Source organism: Agelaius tricolor, unplaced genomic scaffold (assembly GCF_023055355.1).
Source record: "Agelaius tricolor isolate 1412-34295 unplaced genomic scaffold, bAgeTri1.0.p SCAF_13, whole genome shotgun sequence".
NCBI classification, from domain to species: Eukaryota; Metazoa; Chordata; class Aves; order Passeriformes; family Icteridae; genus Agelaius; species Agelaius tricolor.
This window is the reverse complement of record NW_027269273.1, coordinates 4321705-4342919: the sequence shown is the minus strand read 5'-3', so window position 1 is coordinate 4342919 and position 21215 is coordinate 4321705. Positions and strand designations below refer to the sequence as shown.

The 21215-nt window shown below is 48.1% G+C and overlaps 2 protein-coding genes across 10 annotated transcripts in view; one reads left to right on the top strand and one right to left on the bottom strand.

Annotated features, from left to right (window-relative positions):
* P4HA1 (prolyl 4-hydroxylase subunit alpha 1) overlaps positions 1 to 5455 on the bottom strand; it is a 29803-nt gene extending 24348 nt beyond the window's left edge. For 3 of the 5 annotated variants that reach the window (XM_071438487.1, XM_071438484.1, XM_071438488.1), the window contains exon 1: positions 5310 to 5454. The gene's annotated coding sequence lies outside the window, so the exon portion shown is untranslated. Of the gene's footprint in view, positions 1 to 4713; positions 4982 to 5309 lie in introns of those variants that run through there. The other 2 variants (XM_071438489.1, XM_071438485.1) reach the window with 2 other exon arrangements.
* Positions 5456 to 5563: 108 nt separating this feature from the next.
* Positions 5564 to 21096, top strand: NUDT13 (nudix hydrolase 13). Of its 5 annotated transcripts, none has more exons than XM_071438503.1 (9): positions 5564 to 5883; positions 11268 to 11378; positions 12235 to 12374; positions 12874 to 12981; positions 13242 to 13348; positions 14182 to 14307; positions 14527 to 14638; positions 15805 to 15959; positions 16513 to 21096. In XM_071438503.1, the coding sequence occupies exons 2-9, from the start codon at positions 11296 to 11298 to the stop codon at positions 16705 to 16707; spliced, it is 1026 nt and encodes a 341-aa protein (XP_071294604.1). In that variant the 5' UTR covers positions 5564 to 5883; positions 11268 to 11295; the 3' UTR covers positions 16708 to 21096. The 5 variants fall into 5 exon arrangements, with proteins under 5 accessions (XP_071294604.1, XP_071294606.1, XP_071294605.1 ...); XM_071438505.1 differs by lacking the exon at positions 5564 to 5883 and adding an exon at positions 9521 to 9769 and having other exon boundaries at positions 20192 to 21096; XM_071438504.1 differs by lacking the exon at positions 5564 to 5883 and adding an exon at positions 9521 to 9769 and having other exon boundaries at positions 16648 to 21096.
* Positions 21097 to 21215: the final 119 nt, after the last annotated feature.

The following is a 21215-nucleotide window of genomic DNA, read 5'->3' as shown; positions in this document are numbered from 1 at the left end:
AACACCAATTTAAAATAGTCCTTATCGAGTTCATCCACTCAATGGGAAAAACAAGTTTCCTTTTTTCAGTCAGAAAGATGCCAGTGGAGCAGGTCTGAATGAAAACCCACATGAGCAGTCCAGAGAGGGAGTTCTGTGCACGCTCCTGCTGCCTCTGTGGAGCCAAGCTCCACACCTGACACAAAAGGCAGCTCTGTCTGTCCCTGGATGCTGGCTGAGCACTCACAGGCTGTGCTTTCTGCAGGGCCAGCTGCCAAGCTGAAGCCTTTCAGGATCCTGATCCCTTCAGCAGCCCAGCACTGCCTGGCTCCTGCATACTTTTGGAGTAATTATGCTGTCGTGGAATTCACAAAGTTTGCTTTTTTCCCCCCAAACAAAAGCTTAAACTTTCATGTATTGTAGCTGGTCAGAAAAAAAATGAGCTCCAGTGCGTGGAGAAAATTGATTTACAGCTCTTCCAACAGCTCAACTAATGAAGAAAAGAAAACAAAGGAAAAAAGCAACAAGCTCAGCTCCAGGGTAGTTTGGCCTGTTTAGGGAAGAAAGCAGCATAACCTTAATCAAGCAAACAACAGGTGTGGTATTCACACCAAAAAATGTGCAAACATAACCAGGGAAGTTCAAAAGCTACACCCAAATAAAAACCATCCCAAGCACAGGTGCTGGTACCAACAGGAACACATCCCTGGAGGTCAGGAGGCAGCTCCCTCCTCTCCTGCCAGCCCCAGCACTGCAGCAGGGAGGCTCTGGGCTTTGGGTTTCCTCTGGGGCCTGCCTGGGGAGGGGGCAGGAGCAGCTCAGCTCCACTGGCACCAAGAGCAAGAGCAGGAAACACACACGAGCCCAGAAAAGCAGCACAGCCTCCAGCTCTTGTAAAGCACCCAAAATCTGCCTGACCACAGCTGAAGGGCTGATGCATTCTGGCACATTACAACTCGCCTTCTGCCTGGGAAAGTGAGAATTTGGACAGAGAAGGCTCCTGGAGTGCCTCTTTCCCCCTCACCAATGCTCCAAAGCAGCCTTCCTCACCTCTTCCTCCCCACAGGCAGCCATCAGGCTGTTTCAGACATACCTCACAAAAACCCACTGATGTCCACCTCCATTCTTACTGAAAACACCACTCAGCTCCTGTTTCACCCTGCAGAAAGCCAAGTGCCTCCTGCTCATTGAGCACTCGAGCCAACACATCTGTGAATCGGTGACAAAGCACAAACAGCTTTACTACATCGTAAATATTTGCCAATTTTATCAGCACTGGGAATGCACTGAGCTATTTGTTTACTGCACTCAGTGAAACACAAGAGAAGCTTCAGAAAGTTTCCTTTTTTGCTGTATTAATCAAGATGAAACTTTTTCAAACCACAAAGGAAAACCAACAAACCGAATCACCAAAAAGGTGAAGAAAACAATGTTTCCTCTCCACCTACTCTCTTAGTGACAGTGTTCCATCCTGGTTTTCCTCTTCTCCAGCTGCCTTTGCAGCCTGCTCCAGCACCAGGCTTCTGCAAACACTGTTGCAACCTTTATTCCCACCTCCTTATCTCCACAGGCACACAGCAGGAGTGACTGCAACAGCCACAAAACGCAATGAGGGCAATTCCAAGGAGGTACAAACACAAAGTTTCTCACACTTAGGCACTAGAAGAGGCTGCCCAGAGGAATTGGATCTCCCACTCTTGGAGGAATTTCAGAAGGAGCAGAGCTTTCCAACCACTGCAGCAGGACCAGCCACAGGTTCCCAAATCAAAGAAAACACAGCTCAGTTCGTATAGACACTGGAAATCTCCCAGACTCACAGGCTGCCAAGTAAGTAGGCTTTAATTTCTTCCCATTGGTGACATGAAGTAAAACAAGATGAAAATCCTCTCTCCATTACTCCTGTCAGTCTCACCCTCCTCCTCAGCCATGTCCCACAGAAATGGCAATTGAGCATCTCGGGGAGGAGGGGATCTCTGCCCACACAGGGAAGTGGGAGTGCAGCTGACAGCTCCAACACAGGAGCTGCCTGCCTCCCCTGGGAACGAGCACTGACACAGCAAAACAGCAGCAGGGGAAGGGGGGAACAGCACAGATACAAACACATGGATTGAAGGGAAACAAAGCAGCGAGCAGAGCAATGGCACTGCCAAGAGCAGCGCATTCTCTGAGCACACAACAAATTTCAACACCACCATTTCAACTGAGGTAACTTGAGGGGTTTTTTTGGGGACTTCCCAGAGTTCAGCTCTGCTTTACAAGTAGAAAGGTGCAAGCAGGCAAGCGAAGAGAGCTGCAGAGTGACACATGACACAACCTCATCACAGTCAGGTCCCACGCTCAGGGACCAAAGGCTGAAGATGCTCATTAGCCAAACCTCCTCACTGCCAGCTCCAAGCTCCCAGGTGCTCACCAGGACTGAGAAAACAGGATAAAAAATGGAAACTGAGGGGCTACTTCAACATGGAATGGTTCTAACTCAATTCCAAACCAGCTTCTTTGTTTAGGTGAGGAGTAACTGGCCTGCTCAGGATGAAGGCCACTGCAGGGCCAGGAGACAAAACTCTATCACCAAGACCCCCAACTTTTGATGAGAAGATGGATCCATTCTCACAATCCTTACTGGACCCCACTGTATATAAAGATAATAATAAAACCCCTTGATTGAGAAGGAGAAGATGGAGCCAGAAGTGAGAGCTGCTCACTGCCCTAAACCTCTCCTGTCTCAAGGACAACCCAAGCTACAGCCTCATGACACAATGTGACCAAAAATACCACTGAAAAGGAAAGAACTCTCCCAAAATAAGTACTAAGAACATTTAGCTGCCATCATTGCTTAAAGGTCTCACAGGACAAAGGCACCAGAATCCAGTTCCCAACTCCTCTAGCATGTTCAAAGGCTGTTTTAAAATGAAGATCCAAGCAGTGAGAGAAGAAGGATTTTCTACAATTGCTGCTACCAAAAGAACAGGGTGCACTTTAGGCATCCTTTAATGCCAAAGTTACAGTATTTTATATAAATGAAAAACATTTATATAGAAACATAATAAGAGATGAGAATCAATTTCAAAGTCAAGGACAGTGTTCATTTACTCCCAAGCTGAAGACAACATTCATGGCTGAATACAGAGCAGTTGGGTTTGTACAGAGATTTATACACAGGGAACTGAAGTGAATTTTGCCTTGGTTTCCTCCAGAGTAAGGTGGAATGGACACAGCCCTCAGAGCCCACCTGTTTGAACTTCCCAGGCCAAGACAAGGAACACTGGGGATGGAATAGAGCAATTATTTTATTAGACACACCTGGCAGGAGGCTCTCCTTCTGCTCAAGGATTAGCTGAGCAAATACAGAGATATCTAGGAACATTTTCAGATATTAAAATGATTGAGGGAGCTGGGGGTGCTCAGCCTGGAGAAAAGGAGACTCAGGGGTGACCTCATCACTCTCTACAGGTCCCTGAAAGGTGCCTGTGCTCAGCTGGGGCTGGGCTCTTTCTCCAGGCAGCACTGACAGAACCAGAGGGCACAGCCTCAAGCTGCACCAAGGGAAATATAGGTTGGATATTAGGAATAAGTTTTTTACACAAAGGCTGATAAAGTTCTGGAATGGCTGCCCAGGGAGGTGGTGGAGTCACCATCCCAGGATGTGTTTAAAACCAGCCTGGATGTGGCACTGGGTGCCAGGGTTTAGCTGAGGGGTTGGGGCTGGGATGGACTCAATGATCTTGGAGGTCTCTTCCAACCCAACCCAGAGATTCTGTGAGTTCTAAAGAAAGCAGGACAATGCCAATGACCACTTGGGTTCTTCCACTGAGTATACACTTTTAAAGAAAAAAAGATTGCCTTATCTGTATCAACCTCAGCATGAAGGCATGGTTTTCCTGCTATAAACCTCGGCTTATCCTCACTCCTCTCAAAGTGGAACTCACCACCTGTCATTTCAGTTTACCAAACTGCACTGGGCACTTTGCAATCTACGTGCAAGCCCCAAAAATTACAGCTTTAAAGGCTAGATTTTAAAGCCATTCATTATGGAACAGCATTTAAATCTGCACAGGTCAGAGAGCTGGCTCAGGAGGAAAACAAAGAGAAAGAAAGTTAATGAGTACTGGTTGTGTCAGCACATACTTCAGAAGCAGTGCAGAATGCTCCAGGTCAAATCAGTTTGCTCCAAGGCATTAAAAGGAATCCAGCAAAGGTCCGAGGAGCAGGGCAGTGGGACAGGGAACATCCCTGTCCCCAAAGCCAGTCTGGTTCCCAGACAAGCCGGGAACTCATTACCTTGACTCTCCGCCCCTGGCAGAGCACCGTCTGCAGCCCGAGCCAACAGCCCCTGGCGCTGTGGGGAGCTGCATGGATTCACTCGTGTAACCAAGTAAATAAATGCCTTTCATTCACTAAAACCTCGAGTGCTGAACTTTTACTGGTAAGTAAGTGAACACTTCAGCACTCTGCATTCGCCTCTTACTGAAGCCAGCAGGAAAAAAGAAGTGAAACTGAGTGCTGGGCAATCCCGAAGGATCTTCCCTATGGGAGCAGCCAGCTTTTCAGGCAAACTGGAAGATTTAGTTTAAGTACACGTGACATTTTTATTATATATAATTTAGTATTAGTATACTTATATATTTTCTTCTACTATTTATTATGTTTTTATTATATTCTTCAGCATGCTGAAGGCTCCAGAGTTTCTCCCGCCAGTCAGGCTGGATCCTATCAAAACGGAACGGTATCACTTACTACAAAGGCAGATGCAAAATTCCACGTAGAGCAGCTGGCTGAGCCCAACCCAAAGCAGCGGCGAGGGAAACCAAGGCAAGCCGCGTTCCCCAGGGCGCAATCCCCGCGCACAGCTCACGCCGAGTAACTTTCCATCGCTCCCAGCCCCGAGCCGTGCGCTCGCAGCTCCCGCGGCCGCACGGGCAAGGCGCTCCAGCCGCGGGGCCACCGAGCGGTGCCGGAGCCCACCTGCGGCACCGGAGCCGACCCGGCCGAGGGGAGGACAACTCCCAGCTCCTAGAGGAGGAGGAGGAGGAGGAGAGGGAGGCGGCGGCTGTGTTTAGTCTGCCAGCCGCGGGGAAGCCGGCGCGCCGGCGCCCTCCCGCCCCCCTCCGGAGGCTGCCGGCTCCCGTTACGTAAGGGCCGGGAACCCCGGCCGGCAGCTCCGGGACACCGGCCCCTGGCCGCGGGGAAGGCGGGGGGCGGCGGAGCGCTGCCACGTATCGCCCCCACCCACCGCCGCCCGCGCGGCAGCCGCCCAGCCCCGCAGCTCCCTCCCCCCGACCCACCCGCCCGGGCACCCTCACGGCCGGCGGGACGGGGCGGCCGGGCCTCACCTGAGCACGGGGGGCGGCTGGGCGGGGGCGGCACTGGAGCTCCGCGCTCTGCCTGGGGGCTTCACCCACTAAGCGCGCACGGCCCCGCCGCGCCTCTTATAGCCGCGCCTGGCCACGCCCCCTCAGGCCACGCCCCCCAGGCGGTGCGGCCCGCGCGCTACGTGAGCCCAGTCACAGCGGCGGGCACCGCACTGCGCATGCGCCGCCAGTAGCTCCGCATCTCCACGTGGGTCAGCCCGGCCCGGGAACACCGCGCACGTGGGACCGCCACCGGCCCGGGGACACCGCGCACGTGGGACCGCCCCGCCGGTACCGCCACCGGCCCGGGTGCTGCGAGCTGGGAACAAGCCCCCAGGAGAAGGAGCTCGGAAGCACGGAGTCGGAGCGGTGTTTTTGGAGTAAAACTTGCCAGAAAAGGCCCAGAACACGGCTCCGCACCTTGCTGCCAGGGCAGCTGGGCTCAGCATCACGGAATCAATCAGGCTGGAAAAGAGTCCGGGATCATCGAGCCCAGCCTGGGCGGGCGGTGCTGCAGCGCTCCGAACCTTCTCAGGCACTTTAAAAAGCTGCTTGGGTGAGTTTTGCTCGGAGAGATCGATGGTGCCCTGCTCTTTGCTTTCTAGGGTTTCATAAATAAACTGGTTGTTTGTTCATTCCTGCAATTCAGTTGGAATCAGAGACATTCCCAAGCATTTTTCCTTATCTCTTTAGATGAGGGTTTCAAGGCAAGGATCACCTCCTCATTAGCATAGCCAGCCTTCCATCTTTGCCCTTTCAATTGGTGGTCGCTCCCAGCTGGAAATCTTTCACAACAACAACAGAGAGCTGGCAAAGCCATAACAGGGCCAAAACCCCCCTCTAATACACATTTTTATCAGGGTGACTGCCCTAAAACCACCTCGTCCAGAAGAGGGACCTGGAGGCTGCAGCTGAGATTTCTCCCTGTACCCAGACTGTCACCTCAGCTCCCAGCCAAAGGGACAAAACCTCGGGTGTTCTGTCCCATTTTGGGGGGGTGCAGGAGACACAAACAAGGGCATGAGGTGAATGTACTCGTTTCTTGTCCAGCTGTGGACACAGATGTGTCCACACAGCTGACAGCAGAGCAGGAAGAAGGCCAGTTTTTAGTGGAACTATCCATCAAAAAATAAGCCTTCCCTTCCTCTCATTCTGGTCGCCTTCCAACAGAAATACAACTCCTACAACTAGCAGGAAACTCTGGAATGTTATCCAAGCTGAGGCATCCAGTTAAAGCCCCATTATCCAAAGAGTCCATAACATCTAGCCAGAGATTTAACAGCAGCTTCTAGAGATTTGGCAAAACCTCACACGCTGCAGAGGCACAGGCAGATTTCTTCAAGCGAGGTCTGCTGCTTTCTCATCCTCCTTTGCACTCTCCAGATATTTTTAGGAAGTGAGGCAGGCAGTGGGGGACTCCAACAAGTCCATCAGCACGGGGCTGAAGGCTCCAGCTCGTTAGATTTGATTAATGAGGTTGCTGAGTCACATTTATATCAATCCACATTAGCTCAAAAGGCCCAGCTGATTAAAAGGTCCATCATATACATAATAGACACGATTTTAACTTCAGAGAAAAGCCAGATTTGGGTGGTTTGAATCTAAAATTTAATGATAGAGAGGAAGGCTACTCATTAGCTTTCTCTTTAAAGAAGTGGTTTGTCTTTCCCTAAGCTTGTCCTAAAAAAAGGATTTTTTTTTTCTTTCCAAAAAGTTCCTTGTGGCTTGACCACAAGTTTTTGATGTGAATTTGCTGGTTTCGTGTATTTAAGGCAATTAACAGTTGTTTTACAAGGGCCAGCTGTTAGCAATTCTAATGCTTATTTCTGCTTATTGGGGGCAACTGGAGATGCACAAAACAGAAAGAAAAAGCAAGATTAGTAGTATAACCATTATTAGCCTGGAATTACATTTTCCAGCTGCTTTTATGGCTTGGAAAAATCTTTTACCAACTCTATACCCCAATATGAGTATTTTACAATAGAAAATTAAAGAAAAATAATATAGATTTTAGATATAATAGATTTAAGATTAGATATAATAAATTTAAGAAAAAGAATAATTTTAGCAACACAGGACCAAAGATTTACCTTGACTTTGTCCATGTAAGAGAGGATGTTCCTACTGCCTGTGTCCTTTTTGCCTGCTCCTTTGGTTTGCTCTTACTGCATCAGGAGAGTTTCTGGGATTCATTTCCTCTGGGGCCCTGCCAAAGCTGAAATTGGTAAGCTACACAAAGCTGTCAGAGACTCATTTTTGTGTCCAGGCCCTCACTCCCAGGATTGCTCCCAGCACGGGATACAATGTCTGCAAGGGACTGATATAAACAGTTTAGAGATGCAACTCACTCAGCTTGGAGCCCCAAAAATGCTTACAAAGAAACAACTCGAGTGCCAAACCAACAGCTGGCATTTGTGCTCCTTGAATTAAGTGAATAAGAGAATAAGTGACAAGCAAGCCTCTGTTTTGAAATCATCCCCCTTGCTGACATGCTGCAGAAATATCCAACAGGCCAACTGAGGTGTGAACCCTGGGGGAGGAGGCACAAGGGATCTCTCACAGATTGCTTGGCTTGCCCCAGGTCAGGCCAACAGAAAGGCAGACTCTTATCTCATTTCTTATCTCCCTGAGGCACAGGGCTAGGTAGGCATGGTTGGGCTAATCCAGCCCGTGGGGGTTTGAGCTCACCTAACAAGGAGAGGCCGGAGCACTGCCCTGGCTTTTAGTCCTTCCTGTGACAGGGAGCACTCACCAACACCTGGCTGCTCTGGGCTCAAGCACCTGGAGAGGCTGGCCCCAGGTTTGATGGCCCAAGCATCTCCCCCAGCTGCTTCCCTCTAAAGCCAGCTCTTCTTGCAAGATCCATATCTGGGGGCACTTAGGGTCAATAAATCTGTTAGTTTGTTTTAACAGCAGGGTGGATACTTCCCTTAGAGATTATATTTCAATCCTTTATCTTATTAAGGGAAGATGTGTTTTGTCCATTAATCCAATTAAGCTCACTGGATTAATAAAGACTGGGCTTGCTCTGTTTCAGGAAGCATAAAAATAGCAGTCAAGCATAATTAAAGCTAAACTTGTAAGTAACTCTGGTAACAAGAGCACTATTTCCCTGGATATTCTGTTTATTATTTTTACAAGCTATGCTCTCAGATTACATGACGTGAATTCACGATTAGAACAGCTCAATTCATGACCAAAAAGCAACAGGCTGCCCTGAAAACATTTACTTTTTGTATGTTTATAAAATTCTCTTTGTGCTAAATATAGTCAGGTAGGCTCCAACCCAGAATAATGTTTTTAAGACTCGAGAGGAATCTGTTGGATTGCAAAGGAATGAAAGTGATTTGTCATTATTCTGACTTGCCCTGGCACAGGCTGCTCTCTGATCAGAGCTGTTAAATCCAGCTGTGGGTATTTGGATGCTGGAGCACTGAACAGCTCCAGCCTTTGGATATATCCAGCTGTTGGAATCTGAAATGCAAGGAACAGGCTCTTTGAACCTGTAAACCAAAGCTTAAAATTAAACACAGGATTTGATCTGAGACCTTGGAAAAAACTTCCAAACTTAAGTGCTAAAAGCAAAAATGTAGATTTATAGTTTAAAACAAAAACACGTTAAGCTAAGTAAAAAAAAGTTTAGAGTGGTAAAGTTTAAGATATAAAAAATAATTACAAAAATAAACAAAAAAAAATTTAAATACAATATTATAAGTTTATATGCCATAACATAATTAACTAAAAAAGCTTACAATAAAACATAAATGCATAAAACAAAATATTTAAAGGTTAAGTAAAAAACATCAATATCCTTATTAACAATATTTTATCCTTATTAATGATATTTTATCCTTAAAAAGTCTTGTAACTAAAAATCTTGTAACCTTCTAAACCATATCATAACAACATAAACGAAACTCACCCTTCCTACCTATATAAAAAATTTAATTAAATAAACTACATCATCAAAAATAACTCCAAAAGTCCCATCTTAAATTCCTTCCAAAATTCCCCACAAATAAATGATCACAAATGGTGCCCCGTGTGATTTTTGGCATCTTTTCCTATCCGAGGACGTGTGGTCCTTTACTTTAAACAACGCTCCCGTGCTGGGGATACAAAACCCGGTAGAAACTTGGGGCGGAGAAAAAAGGAAAAGGAGAAAGTAAGGAACGGGAACACGCTCCAGCCTGGCCAGAACTACAATTCCCAGCGCTCCCGGTGCGGGAAGAGCGGCTGGAGCGCAGCGGAGGGGTCAACCGGGCTCTGCCGCTCACCGGGGCCAGCCGGGCTCCGCCGCTCACCGGGGCCAGCCGGGCTCTGCCGCTCACCGGGGCCAGCCGGGCTCTGCCGCTCACCGGGGCCAGCCGGGCTCTGAGCTGACCGGGGCCAGCCGGGCTCTGCCGCTCACCGGGGCCAGCGCTGCTTCCGCGCCCGGCGCAGTAAGTGGGGAACGCGCGGGGAAGGGCGGCCCGACCCCGCTCCTGCCTCCTGGGGTTCGCCAAAGCTCGGGAATCTCTGGGAGTTTTCATGGTCCCAGCCAAAGCCTGGCGCGGTGGTTGCTAGGGAGGAAGGGGTTAAACGCCTGTCGCGCTCAGGTCGGGGCACAAGCGCTTCCCTTTGTCCCAGCCGGGGACGTCGGTGCCGCTCGTTCCGGTGCAAAGGCGGCGCTCCGGGTTCAGCGCCGGGAAGTTGGCACGGCGGGCTGTGCGAGACGCGGGGGTGCAGAGCGACACACACAGGGCTGTCACCCCACCCAAGCCTCTGTGACACGGGCTGGGTGGCACTCACCGTCCTCACGGGTGTCGGCACCAGCGTGCCCAGCTCCCACTGCTCCCAGTGGCTTCCCCAAGGCATTGTCCCGGTCAGCTGAGACGGTGGGAAAGGGGGATATGGCAAAGTGTCCACGTGCAAATAAGAACCTGTGCTGAGGCACCTCTCGGGCTGCCATCACTGCCCTGTGCTGAAGGAAGAGCTCAGACTCCTCCTGGAACCTCTCGGGCTGCCATCACTGCCCTGTGCTGAAGGAAAAGCTCTGACACTGTCCCTGGCACCTCTCGGGCTGCCATCACTGCCCTGTGCTGAAGGAAGAGCTCTGACACTGTCCCTGGCACCTCTCGGGCTGCCATCACTGCCCTGTGCTGAAGGAAGAACTCTGAGACTCCTGGCACTTCTCGGGCTGCCATCACTGCCCTGTGCTGAAGGAAGAGCTCTCAGACTCCTCCTGGCACTGTCCGTGTGTCTGTAACAAAGCAAAGGGGACTTGCTCCGTAAAGGGTTTTGTGTTCTATGGCTGCAGAGTGCAATGTTCTCAGTGACCACCAGGGATTTTGCGCCACAGTTCACTTTTGTCTCGGGTCTCTGGCTATTTCCTGACATCCTGAAGCCGAGGTCAGGCTTTCAGCCTGGGCTAAAAACGTGCTGGGATTCTTTGGCACAAAAAGCGTTCGTAGCTGGAGAGGATCCCACTCAGCTGCAACTGCTGTCCCCTGCCTAGCTCAGGGAATTCTCTTCCACAGCTGATATTTTGTCTTTCACTCTCTCCTGGCATCAGTGCCTTTCCCACAGATCCACTGTGGGCTGCAATAGGATGTGTGGTTGGATCGAGGCCATTGCAACTGTGTAGGAAACCAGCAAAAGTGCAGCCACCTTGTCTGCCTTTTCCCCAGGGACACAGGGATTTGGGAGAGGAAGGTCTAATCTAGTCTTAGAAGCAAGTTCTGTAAGAGCTGTGTACACTCAGAGGTGGAAACAAACTCAGGTATCTTTAAGTAGTCTTAAAACTGGCCTGAAATGGAGTTTGAAGTGTGACTGAAATGATCATTTTAGAAAGCAGATTCTGCAGATGCTGTGAGAGGGAGATTTACCTGGTTATTGCACCTTTTAAATCAAACTTAACCTTGCAGGGCTGCTGCATTACATTTTATGCTCTTTTTTTAGGCAGAGACACCAGCTGTAAGTGTTGGTTATGGCTGCAGTGTATCAAGCACTGCACAGGAGAGTTTCCTCCCTTGCCTGCAGGTTGCACTCCACCTATGTGAGAAAAATGAGGTAAGTTCTCATCTAAATCCTGAGTACTGGGAGGCCAGAGCTTGGCACAAGCAGCCCTACCTCACCCTGACCCGGGGGTTAATCCTTTACCAGTTCAGCCATCACACAGAAATAAATGCTTTGTGAGCTCTGTGAAGTGTAACAGCCAAGGCCTCTGGGCTCCCTTCACCACTGGTAAGAACTGCTTCTCTCAGGCTGAAGCTCTGTTAATGTTTGCCTGTCCTGCCTAGAGGGCTCCTACAATACCAGGAAGACTTGAAGTGGTGCTGCTCACCTCTTTTTAAATACTGCTCCAAACAGCCTGGAAGGAGAATATGCTGACACCCTTTTTTCAATGATTTTTTTTTCCTAACCCAGCTCCAGCCAGCTGTGCCCTAAAACTTGGTTTTTACCCCTCACATCAGTGTGACAGGTACAACATAACACATGTAGCCTGATGGGAACCAGATTCAACAGCAGAAGTGCTCAGCAAAACATCATTTGGAGCCATCCAAATGCACAGAATATTCCAAGCTGGGAGGGATTGGGGTGTATAAAGGGAAGATCAAGGTTTCCTGCAGCCTTTACAGCAGACCTTTTGGATTGAGAGACTGGGTTACTGATCTTCTTGCATCTCCAAACTTGAGGGTACTCATGTGGTAGGGAAGAACTGCAGTATTTTCTGCCACACAAACTTCACTAGAGGCTGCAGTCCACCAAAGAGTAACTCAGCTGTCAAAACTCTCCAAGCACGTGGAATACCTGAATCTGATCTGCCCACTCAGCCCCCCTGCTCTGTGCAAAATAAAGGCCTCCAAATAAGAAATCATCTCAACACGATCTTCAATTCATCTTCCCAATCATTTTCTCACTGCAGATACTTAAATCAGTTAAAGGAAGATGACAGCCTTTGTAGACAAGCTCAGACCTCAGGAACTTTCTACCTCTTTCACAATCTCTCCCCCTTCCTGCAGAAAGTTGGGAAGAAATATTTGGTACCACAGCTCAGTGCAGCAGGTAAGAAAGAAATCAGTGCATCCAGAAAGAAACACCAGGTGGATCACACAGCTGAAATGAAACAGACACACACACATGGTATCAACCTGATCTGTTCTGAGCTGATCAGGTTTAAACATTTGGGACTGTGCCTTTTGAAGAGAGAGCTGGCAGGAAAACAAACAAGGCTTTACTGACAAACATCTTTTTGGTGTAATGTAGGAAAAGTTTTCTTTGAGAGAAAGCTATTGGCTGGTGCAGGACAAAACCAATGGACAGCTGCTTCCCAGGCATTGCAACATTGGGACCTTTAGCCTGACATGGTCTAAACTTCCTAGAGCTTAGGAGCAAAGCCAGATTTTAGGTTTCTACCTGTGTGGGATCACTTGTCTGGTCCCCTTTCACACATGGGCATTCTGCCTTGAGCCAAGATTGCCTGTGCCTTGAAGATCCAGAGAGCAAATCCAGAGATGTTTTTGCTTTCATCACAGCTTTCTCTCCCCCTTTCCCTGCTGTTCAGAGATGAGACAGGTTCTGGAGAAGCTGCAGGAGGCCGAGCAGTGGATGGAGAAGTCGGTGCTGATCGGATGTTCGGACGAGCACAGGCCGCGCTTCGCGCTGGATTTAGGTTGGGATGACTCCTCTTCCTCTCCCACCCCTGCCAGCACCAGTTTGATGCACTGGGATGGAGGAGATCCCTAATCCTTGGGAGGACCTGTCCTGCCACTCACATTTGGGAATGCTTCCCCTGATGTGGTTCACTTCCTTGGGAACTCCCAGAAACTGTATATTGGAACAGCACAGAGCATAAAATTGGAATAATAGCAATAATAGCTGTAATTTATGAGATCAAATTTTCTTTTTTTCTTTTTTTTTCCCCTTGAACAGGAGCCTTGGATAAATCAGTCATTGAGGCAGAACTGCAGGGATCATTTACTGACCTACGAAAGGCTCTCTTTGTCGTGGACAGGAAGGATTCTCCTTTGCTGGCTTTGGTATTGGACACAGCTTTCTACTTTAGGGAGCTGTGATCTCTAACATCAACCCTTCTCCTCATCTCCTACATTGTTTTATGATCTAATATTGTAGAAGTACCTACTGTACACTTTCAGGAACTCAGATACAGACATACTATAAATTACAACAGTTTTCCCAAATTTGTAGTCCCAAAAGGAAGATGCAAGGGAAAGAGAAACAGAAAAGTGACTTAAAAATGACTGCACTAATTTCTGCCATTTAGCTGAAATGTGCTAAATCACAGCAATCCCAGTTTGTCCTCAGCTCAACAACTATCAGGCAAACTGGGAATCACAAGCAAACTCACACATCTTCTCTGAGAGCTGCTCTTTTAAACCCTCTCCCTTACAAGCTGATGCTCTGCAGATGCCCTGTGTTTGGAAGGCCTAAGAAAAGGCCTGTGTGTGAAAATCAGCTGTCCTGACCCATGGGGAGAAATAGCTCATGTTTCCTTTCCTGCTCTATAATCTTTGTGATGCCTGGGCTATTTTTCAAGAAGATATTCAGGGCTGGAGACTCTTTAGAATAGTCCAGCTCCCAGTATAACTCCCATTATGTCCCAATAAACAATAGCTCTTGCCCACCTCCCCCAAACACTCAAATTTAGAAGCAGCAAACATGGATTACAGAATCCACTTTTCAAAACACTGCCCGTACTTCATTCACCTTTCTGAGGCTTCCAAAGATAATCAGAGTTTATCCCCATGACTGCACACAAAGCATTATTCAGGGGGACTGCTCTGAATTATTTCTTCCCCCTAGGTGTGTATATATATATAAAAATGAGGTTTGTGCTCCTCTGTGTTGGCAGGCCCAGTCTCTCCTGCGGTGGCACGATTCCCACCAGTACTGCAGCAAAACTGGGCAGCCCACTGAGAAGAACCCAGCTGGCAGCAAACGTGTCTGCCATGCCAGTGGAGTCACTTACTACCCTCAGGTGAGCCCTGGCAGCACAGGACAGGGACACAGGGACACAGGGACAGGAGGGCAGTGCTGCTGGCTCACCCCTGGGGGGAGCAGGAAAAGGGATCTGTGCCTAGCTGGGTACTTTGTCTTTAGTGGTCAGCCAGCGACCCTCAACCAGCCAGAAAAAGCAAAAATTTGCACTCACTTGTTTTGTCTGAAGCCCTTGTTTTGCTTTGGGTGCACGTGGCAGGTGTCTCCAGTGGTCATCACCCTGGTGTCTGACGGGAGCCGCTGCCTCCTGGCCCGACAGCCCTCGTTTCCCCCGGGCATGTTCACAGCTCTGTCAGGCTTCTGTGACATGGGTGAGTGCTTCTGATCCAGCACAGTGGCCCTGGGCATGCAGGGTGTGGGGACATCTGCTGGGATAAATCACATGGGATTCCATTCTCTTCATGGAGGAAAAAGCCCCTTTTTTAGTCACATAACTTGTTTTTACACAGTTTTACAGACCTTGTGTGTGACTCCAATTGGATAGTAGCTTTCTTGCTAATTACTTTATTGGTAATTTAAAAGTTGTTACCCTCACTCAAACCACCGGTGTGTATGTGCAGGAAAAGTTGTTTGTGAGAGATAGTTTTCATTTTTCTATCTAACAGTGTAAAAACAGTTCATACAAGTGCAAGTTGTTTTTTACCTAGGAATAGATTGTTATACTAAGGAACTGCTCACACCAGAATTCCTTTCACATGGGAACTTGCAAAATGCTGGCTTTGACAAGGCCAGCCAGTGACCCCAGGAGAGCAGGCTTGATTCTATGAAGCCTTTCTTTATGATTTTTCTACCTTCCTGCAAGAGACATCAGCCATAATCTCTGTTCACAGAGGAGGATGGACACACAGTGAGCTGTGTCCCCATCCCCAGATGTGTTCAAGGCCAAGCTGGGTGAGCCTTTGAGCAGGCTGCTCTAGTAGGTGTCCATGCTGATAGCAGGAGGTTGGAACTAAATGATCCTTAAAGTCCCTTTGTACCCAAACCAGTGTGTGATTCTGTGATAGCTGGGGAAAAAAAAACAACATTATATCTAAATAGATAAGTGTTTGCATGCAGACAGAATTCAAAATAGCTGTTATTACCTGAAGGGAATGGGAATTATAGGTGTCTAGCAGTTGTTCTAGTCCCTGATAGCAAGCATAGGCTTTAAACTTGCTGGGTTATAACCCCTGATCCTTTTAAAATCCATTTTGTGGCTCATGTGGTCTGGCTTAGATGGAAAACTACAGACCTCTCATTACAGGAGGGAAAATGGATTAAAATTGAATTGTCCACCATCTGTATGTAGATAGGGCCAAAAATGTCTCTGGTGTCTATCAGAGGTTGATGAATTTAATGGAGCATCCCACCAGCAAGTGTTTCCAGGACGGCACAGCTGCAGCTCCTGCGGGTGGGAATGAGCATGTCCTGCGTTTCCCTCTCCACGGTTCGCTGCCCTGGGGCCGGGCCGTCCTTGCCTAACTCCGGTCGGTTCTAGGTGAGAACGTGGAGGAGGCAGTGCGGCGAGAAGTGGCCGAAGAGGTGGGGCTGGAGGTGGAGTCGCTCCGCTACTCGGCTTCGCAGCACTGGCCCTTCCCCAGCAGCTCCTTGATGATTGCCTGCCACGCCCTGGTGGGAGCGCAGCGGGCCGAGGTGAGCGCCTCGGGCTCCCCGAGCTATTCCACGGACCGCCTCAGGCAGCAAAACCTCCTTCAGCCCACAGAATTTAGTTAGGAGAGCATCAAAGCCTCCGTAAATGCAATTTTCCATTGGCTTTTTCTGCAAGTGCAGAAGAAACTTTGAAACAATCCCATCATCTCCTGTTGCAAGGTGCCAGATTTCACTCAGGTCACTGTATACACGAGCCCAGAGCTCAGCACCCCTGGATTTTTCCCTCTGAACTTTGCAGAGGAGGTTCCTTCACATATTTGCCATAGAACACTCACATTCCACCACGTTAATCACTGAGCTCAGCCACTTTGCTTTGCCACGACAGAGCAGGGTTGGTTTGTGGCTTCCCTAAGGAAGGCAGCACAACAAAGGACTGGTGGATAGAAATATCCTTCCCTGGGCTGGCATCAGTGCCTAATTCAGGCATGGATGTAGCACTCTGGGTATTCCAGAATGGGGTCTCTGTGGAGGCAAGGTACCACTGCCCACATCCAAAGCTGATTTGAGGAACTGGTGCCCTCTGAATTCTTTCCAGATCAGTCTGGACACCCTGGAGCTGGAGGAAGCCCGTTGGTTTGGCCTGGAGGAAATTGTGGAGGGTCTCAAGAGGGAGCCCAGCTCTTCCAAGCAAGATGATGGTAGTTTTTTACCCTGGTTCCCTCCCAAACAGGCCATTGCTCACCAGCTGATCCGTGAGTGGCTTCAGCAGCAGACTGCCCAGAGAGCTTAGACATGGCTTCATCCACTCTGGGATTCCACCAGAGCTGTCAAAGCCCCACAGAAAAGCTTCCAAAGCTCCTGGAGGCAAGGGCTCTGTCACAGTGAGGACAGCACCACACTGATGGCACTCAGACACACTGACCTACAAAGGTCTCTGAGCTGATCTGACAGGCCCATGTACAGTGGATCACCTCTGAGATCCCGTGGTTTGAAGTAAATGTACAATAAAATTCTTAGTTCCAAAGCATCAAACTTGTTGTGACCAGCTGTCACTGACCCCATGGCACCAATGTCCCATTTTCATCCATTTTCCTCCATTTCTTCTGTCTTGGGTGGACATTGAATGCACCCTTTTTCCCAGAACAAAAATAAAGGGAGAGTGGCACTTTCCAGTGTCTCTGTTTATATGGATCTGGGAGAGCTGTCAGAAACCAGAAGAAAAGCCACTGCCTGTTTGCTCTCCTCTTCTTCTCTCTCTTCCCATTCAATCTTCTGTTTTCATAGAAAATACCCAATTTTTTTTTTTTTTTGGTAAATGTTTAATGGGCTTCTACATTTTCCCCATTGGTAAAACAATTTCTTCTGTCCCAAGAAAGAGAGAACAGAGCTATCTGGTGGTGGAGAGGGGAAGAGCAAGACTGCACATAAGCATTTTAGAAGACCACAGTTAATGCAAAGGTGACAGGAACTGCTACAACAAGAACTGCACTTAGAACAGAGAAAAATCTTGAAAGGATCAGGGCCTCTTACCCTGAGGCCAAAGTCTGAGCCTTGCCTGGAGAGCTGGTCTGATTTCACTGATGAAATGGTGCCTCCTCTCTGGAGGGAGAACAACAAGGGAACCACCTGGACAAGGAAAGCTTAGTGAAGGAGACACTTGAGAGAAAGGATGTTTGATGTGCTGCTGACTCGGGCTGACAGTCCTTTCTGCCTGCTTGCTCAGAGCTCAGATGCCAAGACTGCAAAGCCAGGTGCTTGAAGGGGACAGGGATGTGTCCCTGACTGCCACCACTGGGATTCACTGCAGGTGAGCAGTGGTAAAAATCTGCAGTCCTGACACCTGAGCAGCAAGTAAAAAAATAAGTCTTTCACACCTTTGAGATACACTGTGTTTGCTTGGGTTACTTTTACTTCAGGAGGTTGGGAGGGGATTCCTTCAGACCATGGTGGCACGTACAAACACCCTTCCTGGTATTTTAGTTACCAGTGAGAGAAAAAGTCTTTTCAATCTACTCAAATAGGGATTTTTTGGTAGAGCTAGAACAGCTACAAGATAATAATCACATCACATCTTTGGAAAAGCATTACATTTTAAACTGTTTTATAAAATCCTCAATGCAGACCCTTTTGACTTAGTTATGAAACAACATTGGTGGCCTCCATTCCTGATGTTAAACTAGCAGGAGTGATGATAGGCAGTACCCAGGACAGAAAAACAAGGTGAGGGACATTGTTCTCACTTGCATTTGCCTCAGAAATCTGTCTGAAGCCTGAAGAACACTCGCTGCAATCAAGACAGGACATGCTCCATAAAGGCAAGTGACCTAGAAAAAGGAACAGGCAATTCCTGACAGAGGCTTCCTCACCAAAACACAGCAGGGCTTTGCCATGGAAAAGGTACCAGGCAGGCAGAAGGGCACAGAGCAACAACATATTTCTCTCAATAATGCATCCCTTAATTGAATCCTCTTTGGAAACACTTGGCTTGTATAAATCACTGAGAGCCCTCTGCTTTTAGGGATTTACAGCAAGAGCCAGCACTGAAAAGCTGCCAGCTGGGGCATTACAGCCCAAGTGCTCATAGGTATTACCAGTCAGCAGGATACAGAATGATAGCACTCATCTGATGAATCAGATGTAACTCTTTGGCTAGCAGGTTGAGCATGGCATGTCACCTACCTCCCAAAAATAGCAGGGCATAAAACTCATGTTGCTACCTCCCAAAAATAGCAGGGCATAAAACTCATGTTGATCTGTAACAGGTGCCAGCAAAGGATTGAAGTAAGCAAACCTCATGACACAACTTGTTTGATCTCTGACTGCCCATGATGCCTTGAGAAGGCAGACCTAGAACAGAGGCCAGAGTTAAAGAATAAAGCAGGGATTTATTAAAAGGATCTCCTCAATGGATGCACCTTGGGCAGCATGAGAGCCCAGCCAGGGCTTCACCCAGGATGAACCAAAATGGGCACAAAATGAACCAAAATGGTCACAAAATGGACACGGGGTCTCTCACTTGGATCAGTTCTGCTCCATTTGCATATTGGAGTTCATTGTGCAATTACAGCTTTAGGTTATGCAGTCCCATCCTCCTTGTTTTTTTCTTTTCAATTCATCCTTGTTTATGCTCTTGGGCCTGAAATTTAGATAATTTGTCCTTGGTCCCAAGCTAGAGAAGGAATTGCTTTGTGAAGCTCAGAACTACACACCAAAGCAGAATCGGAAAAATATAAAAGCTAAAACTTATGGCATGACTCAGAAAAATCTTATCTGGAAACAGTGTGGGTAGAAAATTCACTCACCACATGCTCTCCCATCACCTGGGCTGCTCTGCTGCTGTGTGGAAAGGCCACGCTTTGCTATCCATCATTGTGGATGGCACAAGATCTGACTTCAGTATTACAGTTCTTACATGAAAAAATTGTTTTACCTTTAAACAAGCTCCGACACACTGTGGACACACACTGAGCCTGATGTTTGGCCTGAGAGACATAAGCACTCCATGGAACACCCTGACAACCTCACCTTGTAGAAGTCATTTGTCAGCAAACCTTTTTGAGGGGACCATAAGCAGCTCACCTCTGGCAGCTGCAGCAGACAGGTTGTCAGAACAACTTGTAAATGCACAGGTACAATCCCTGTGTTCAGTCTCAGGCACTGCTTGAACAAACTCATCTGCCCCAGCCTTCAGCTCCCATCTAAATCTTGCTCACTTTTCAACCTAGCAGCAGATGGAAAGCTGATATAACATCCACTGGTCCTTGTGCTCAGCTGTAGGTAGAATCCTTTAGGTGGTGCTCTTCAGTGTTTTTACCCATGGAAATACTGCAGAGGGACGCAGAAGATTTACTAGCATGTTAAAAAGAAGCTGAAAACCCACAAAGGATGACATTTGGGATAGGGACACAAGCAAATTCACACATCATATGACATGTGATGACATGACAGTTAAATATGGCTGCTGTGAGTATGCAGCATGGAGGACAGCTAGATTAAACTAGAATAGATTCCAAAACTATTTGGCCTTATAGCTGCAGCTAAGGTTAATAACCCTCACCAATTAAAAAAAAAAGGAAATCTGCTCTGAACTAATTTGGATCACCATCCCTGCAGCCATTGTGTATCGTGACTCCTTTTCCCACCAAACTACGAAGGCTTTCCTGGAAATCTCTCATGTTCTGCTTCCTACCTGTAACAGTGCTCAAGTGACCCGTGTGATCTCTCTGAATGAACTGAGCTTTACCTTCACAACAGCTCTGCTCTTCACTTCCCAGCCTCGTGCCCTTGGGAATTTCCATCTGGGAATTTCCATCTGCTGAGGGAGAGGCTCTGTTCCAAACATCCCCACTTTGCAGCAGTACCCCATGATGGGATGTTCTCCTGCCTGGACTAATCCTTTGCTCCTCAGCTCCAGCTGGAGCCCAGAAACCTGGCAGTTGTTAAGGAGCCTTTGCCATGGCACGGCCCCACCCAGCTGATTCCCAGCCTGGCAGCACAGTGGGCACCCATTCCCAGCCCTGGCTGTTGTTTCCATCCCGCTGCAAGGAGCGCAGTTGTTCCCAAGTGTTCCTGCAGCAATCCAGGCCCAGGTGTCTGTGGGGTTTGCAGGGGCTCTCTTGGGGGTACCTGGGGGTGTCTGTGGGATTGGGGAGGGGGCCTGAGCGGTGGGGGGTCTCTGGGACTCCTGCTCTTTGTCCCTCGTATTTCCCATCCTTTTTCCTCTCATGTTTTGCACCCTTTTCTCCTCACCTTTCTAGAGCTTTCCTGCTTCCTAAATGCCACCTTTTCACTGTTATGCCATCTCCATTTTTCACTCTTTCCCCCCTTTTTTCTGCCTTTTCCCCAATTTTTTGGCCCTTTTTTTCTCCTGCCCTTTTTTGCTGTCTGTTTTTGCTACCTTCATTTCCCACTCTTTTTCCCCCGCCTTTTTTCCCCACTCTTTTTTGCTGCCATTTCCCCACACACACTTTATTTCTGCCATTTCTGTCACCCTCTATTCTCCACCCTTTTTTTTTTTTTTTTGCTGTTCTTTTTGTTGCCTTTTTTTAGCCCTTTTTTTTTGCCCCTTAATATAAATCCATCAAATGATGGAATCAGTGGGGGTTTCTACCAATTTAAACTGTAAAAACTAAGGGACAATAAAGATTCCTTGTCAATGTAAACTGAAAGATGATGAAAATTGAAGGTTTGGTCTCATTTCAAACTGATAAAAACCCATCACAAAGGGTGTTCCCTGATCTATTTCAGCAAGAAAATGGGGATTCCCCATGCATTGATAGCCCTGAAACAATGGCCAAG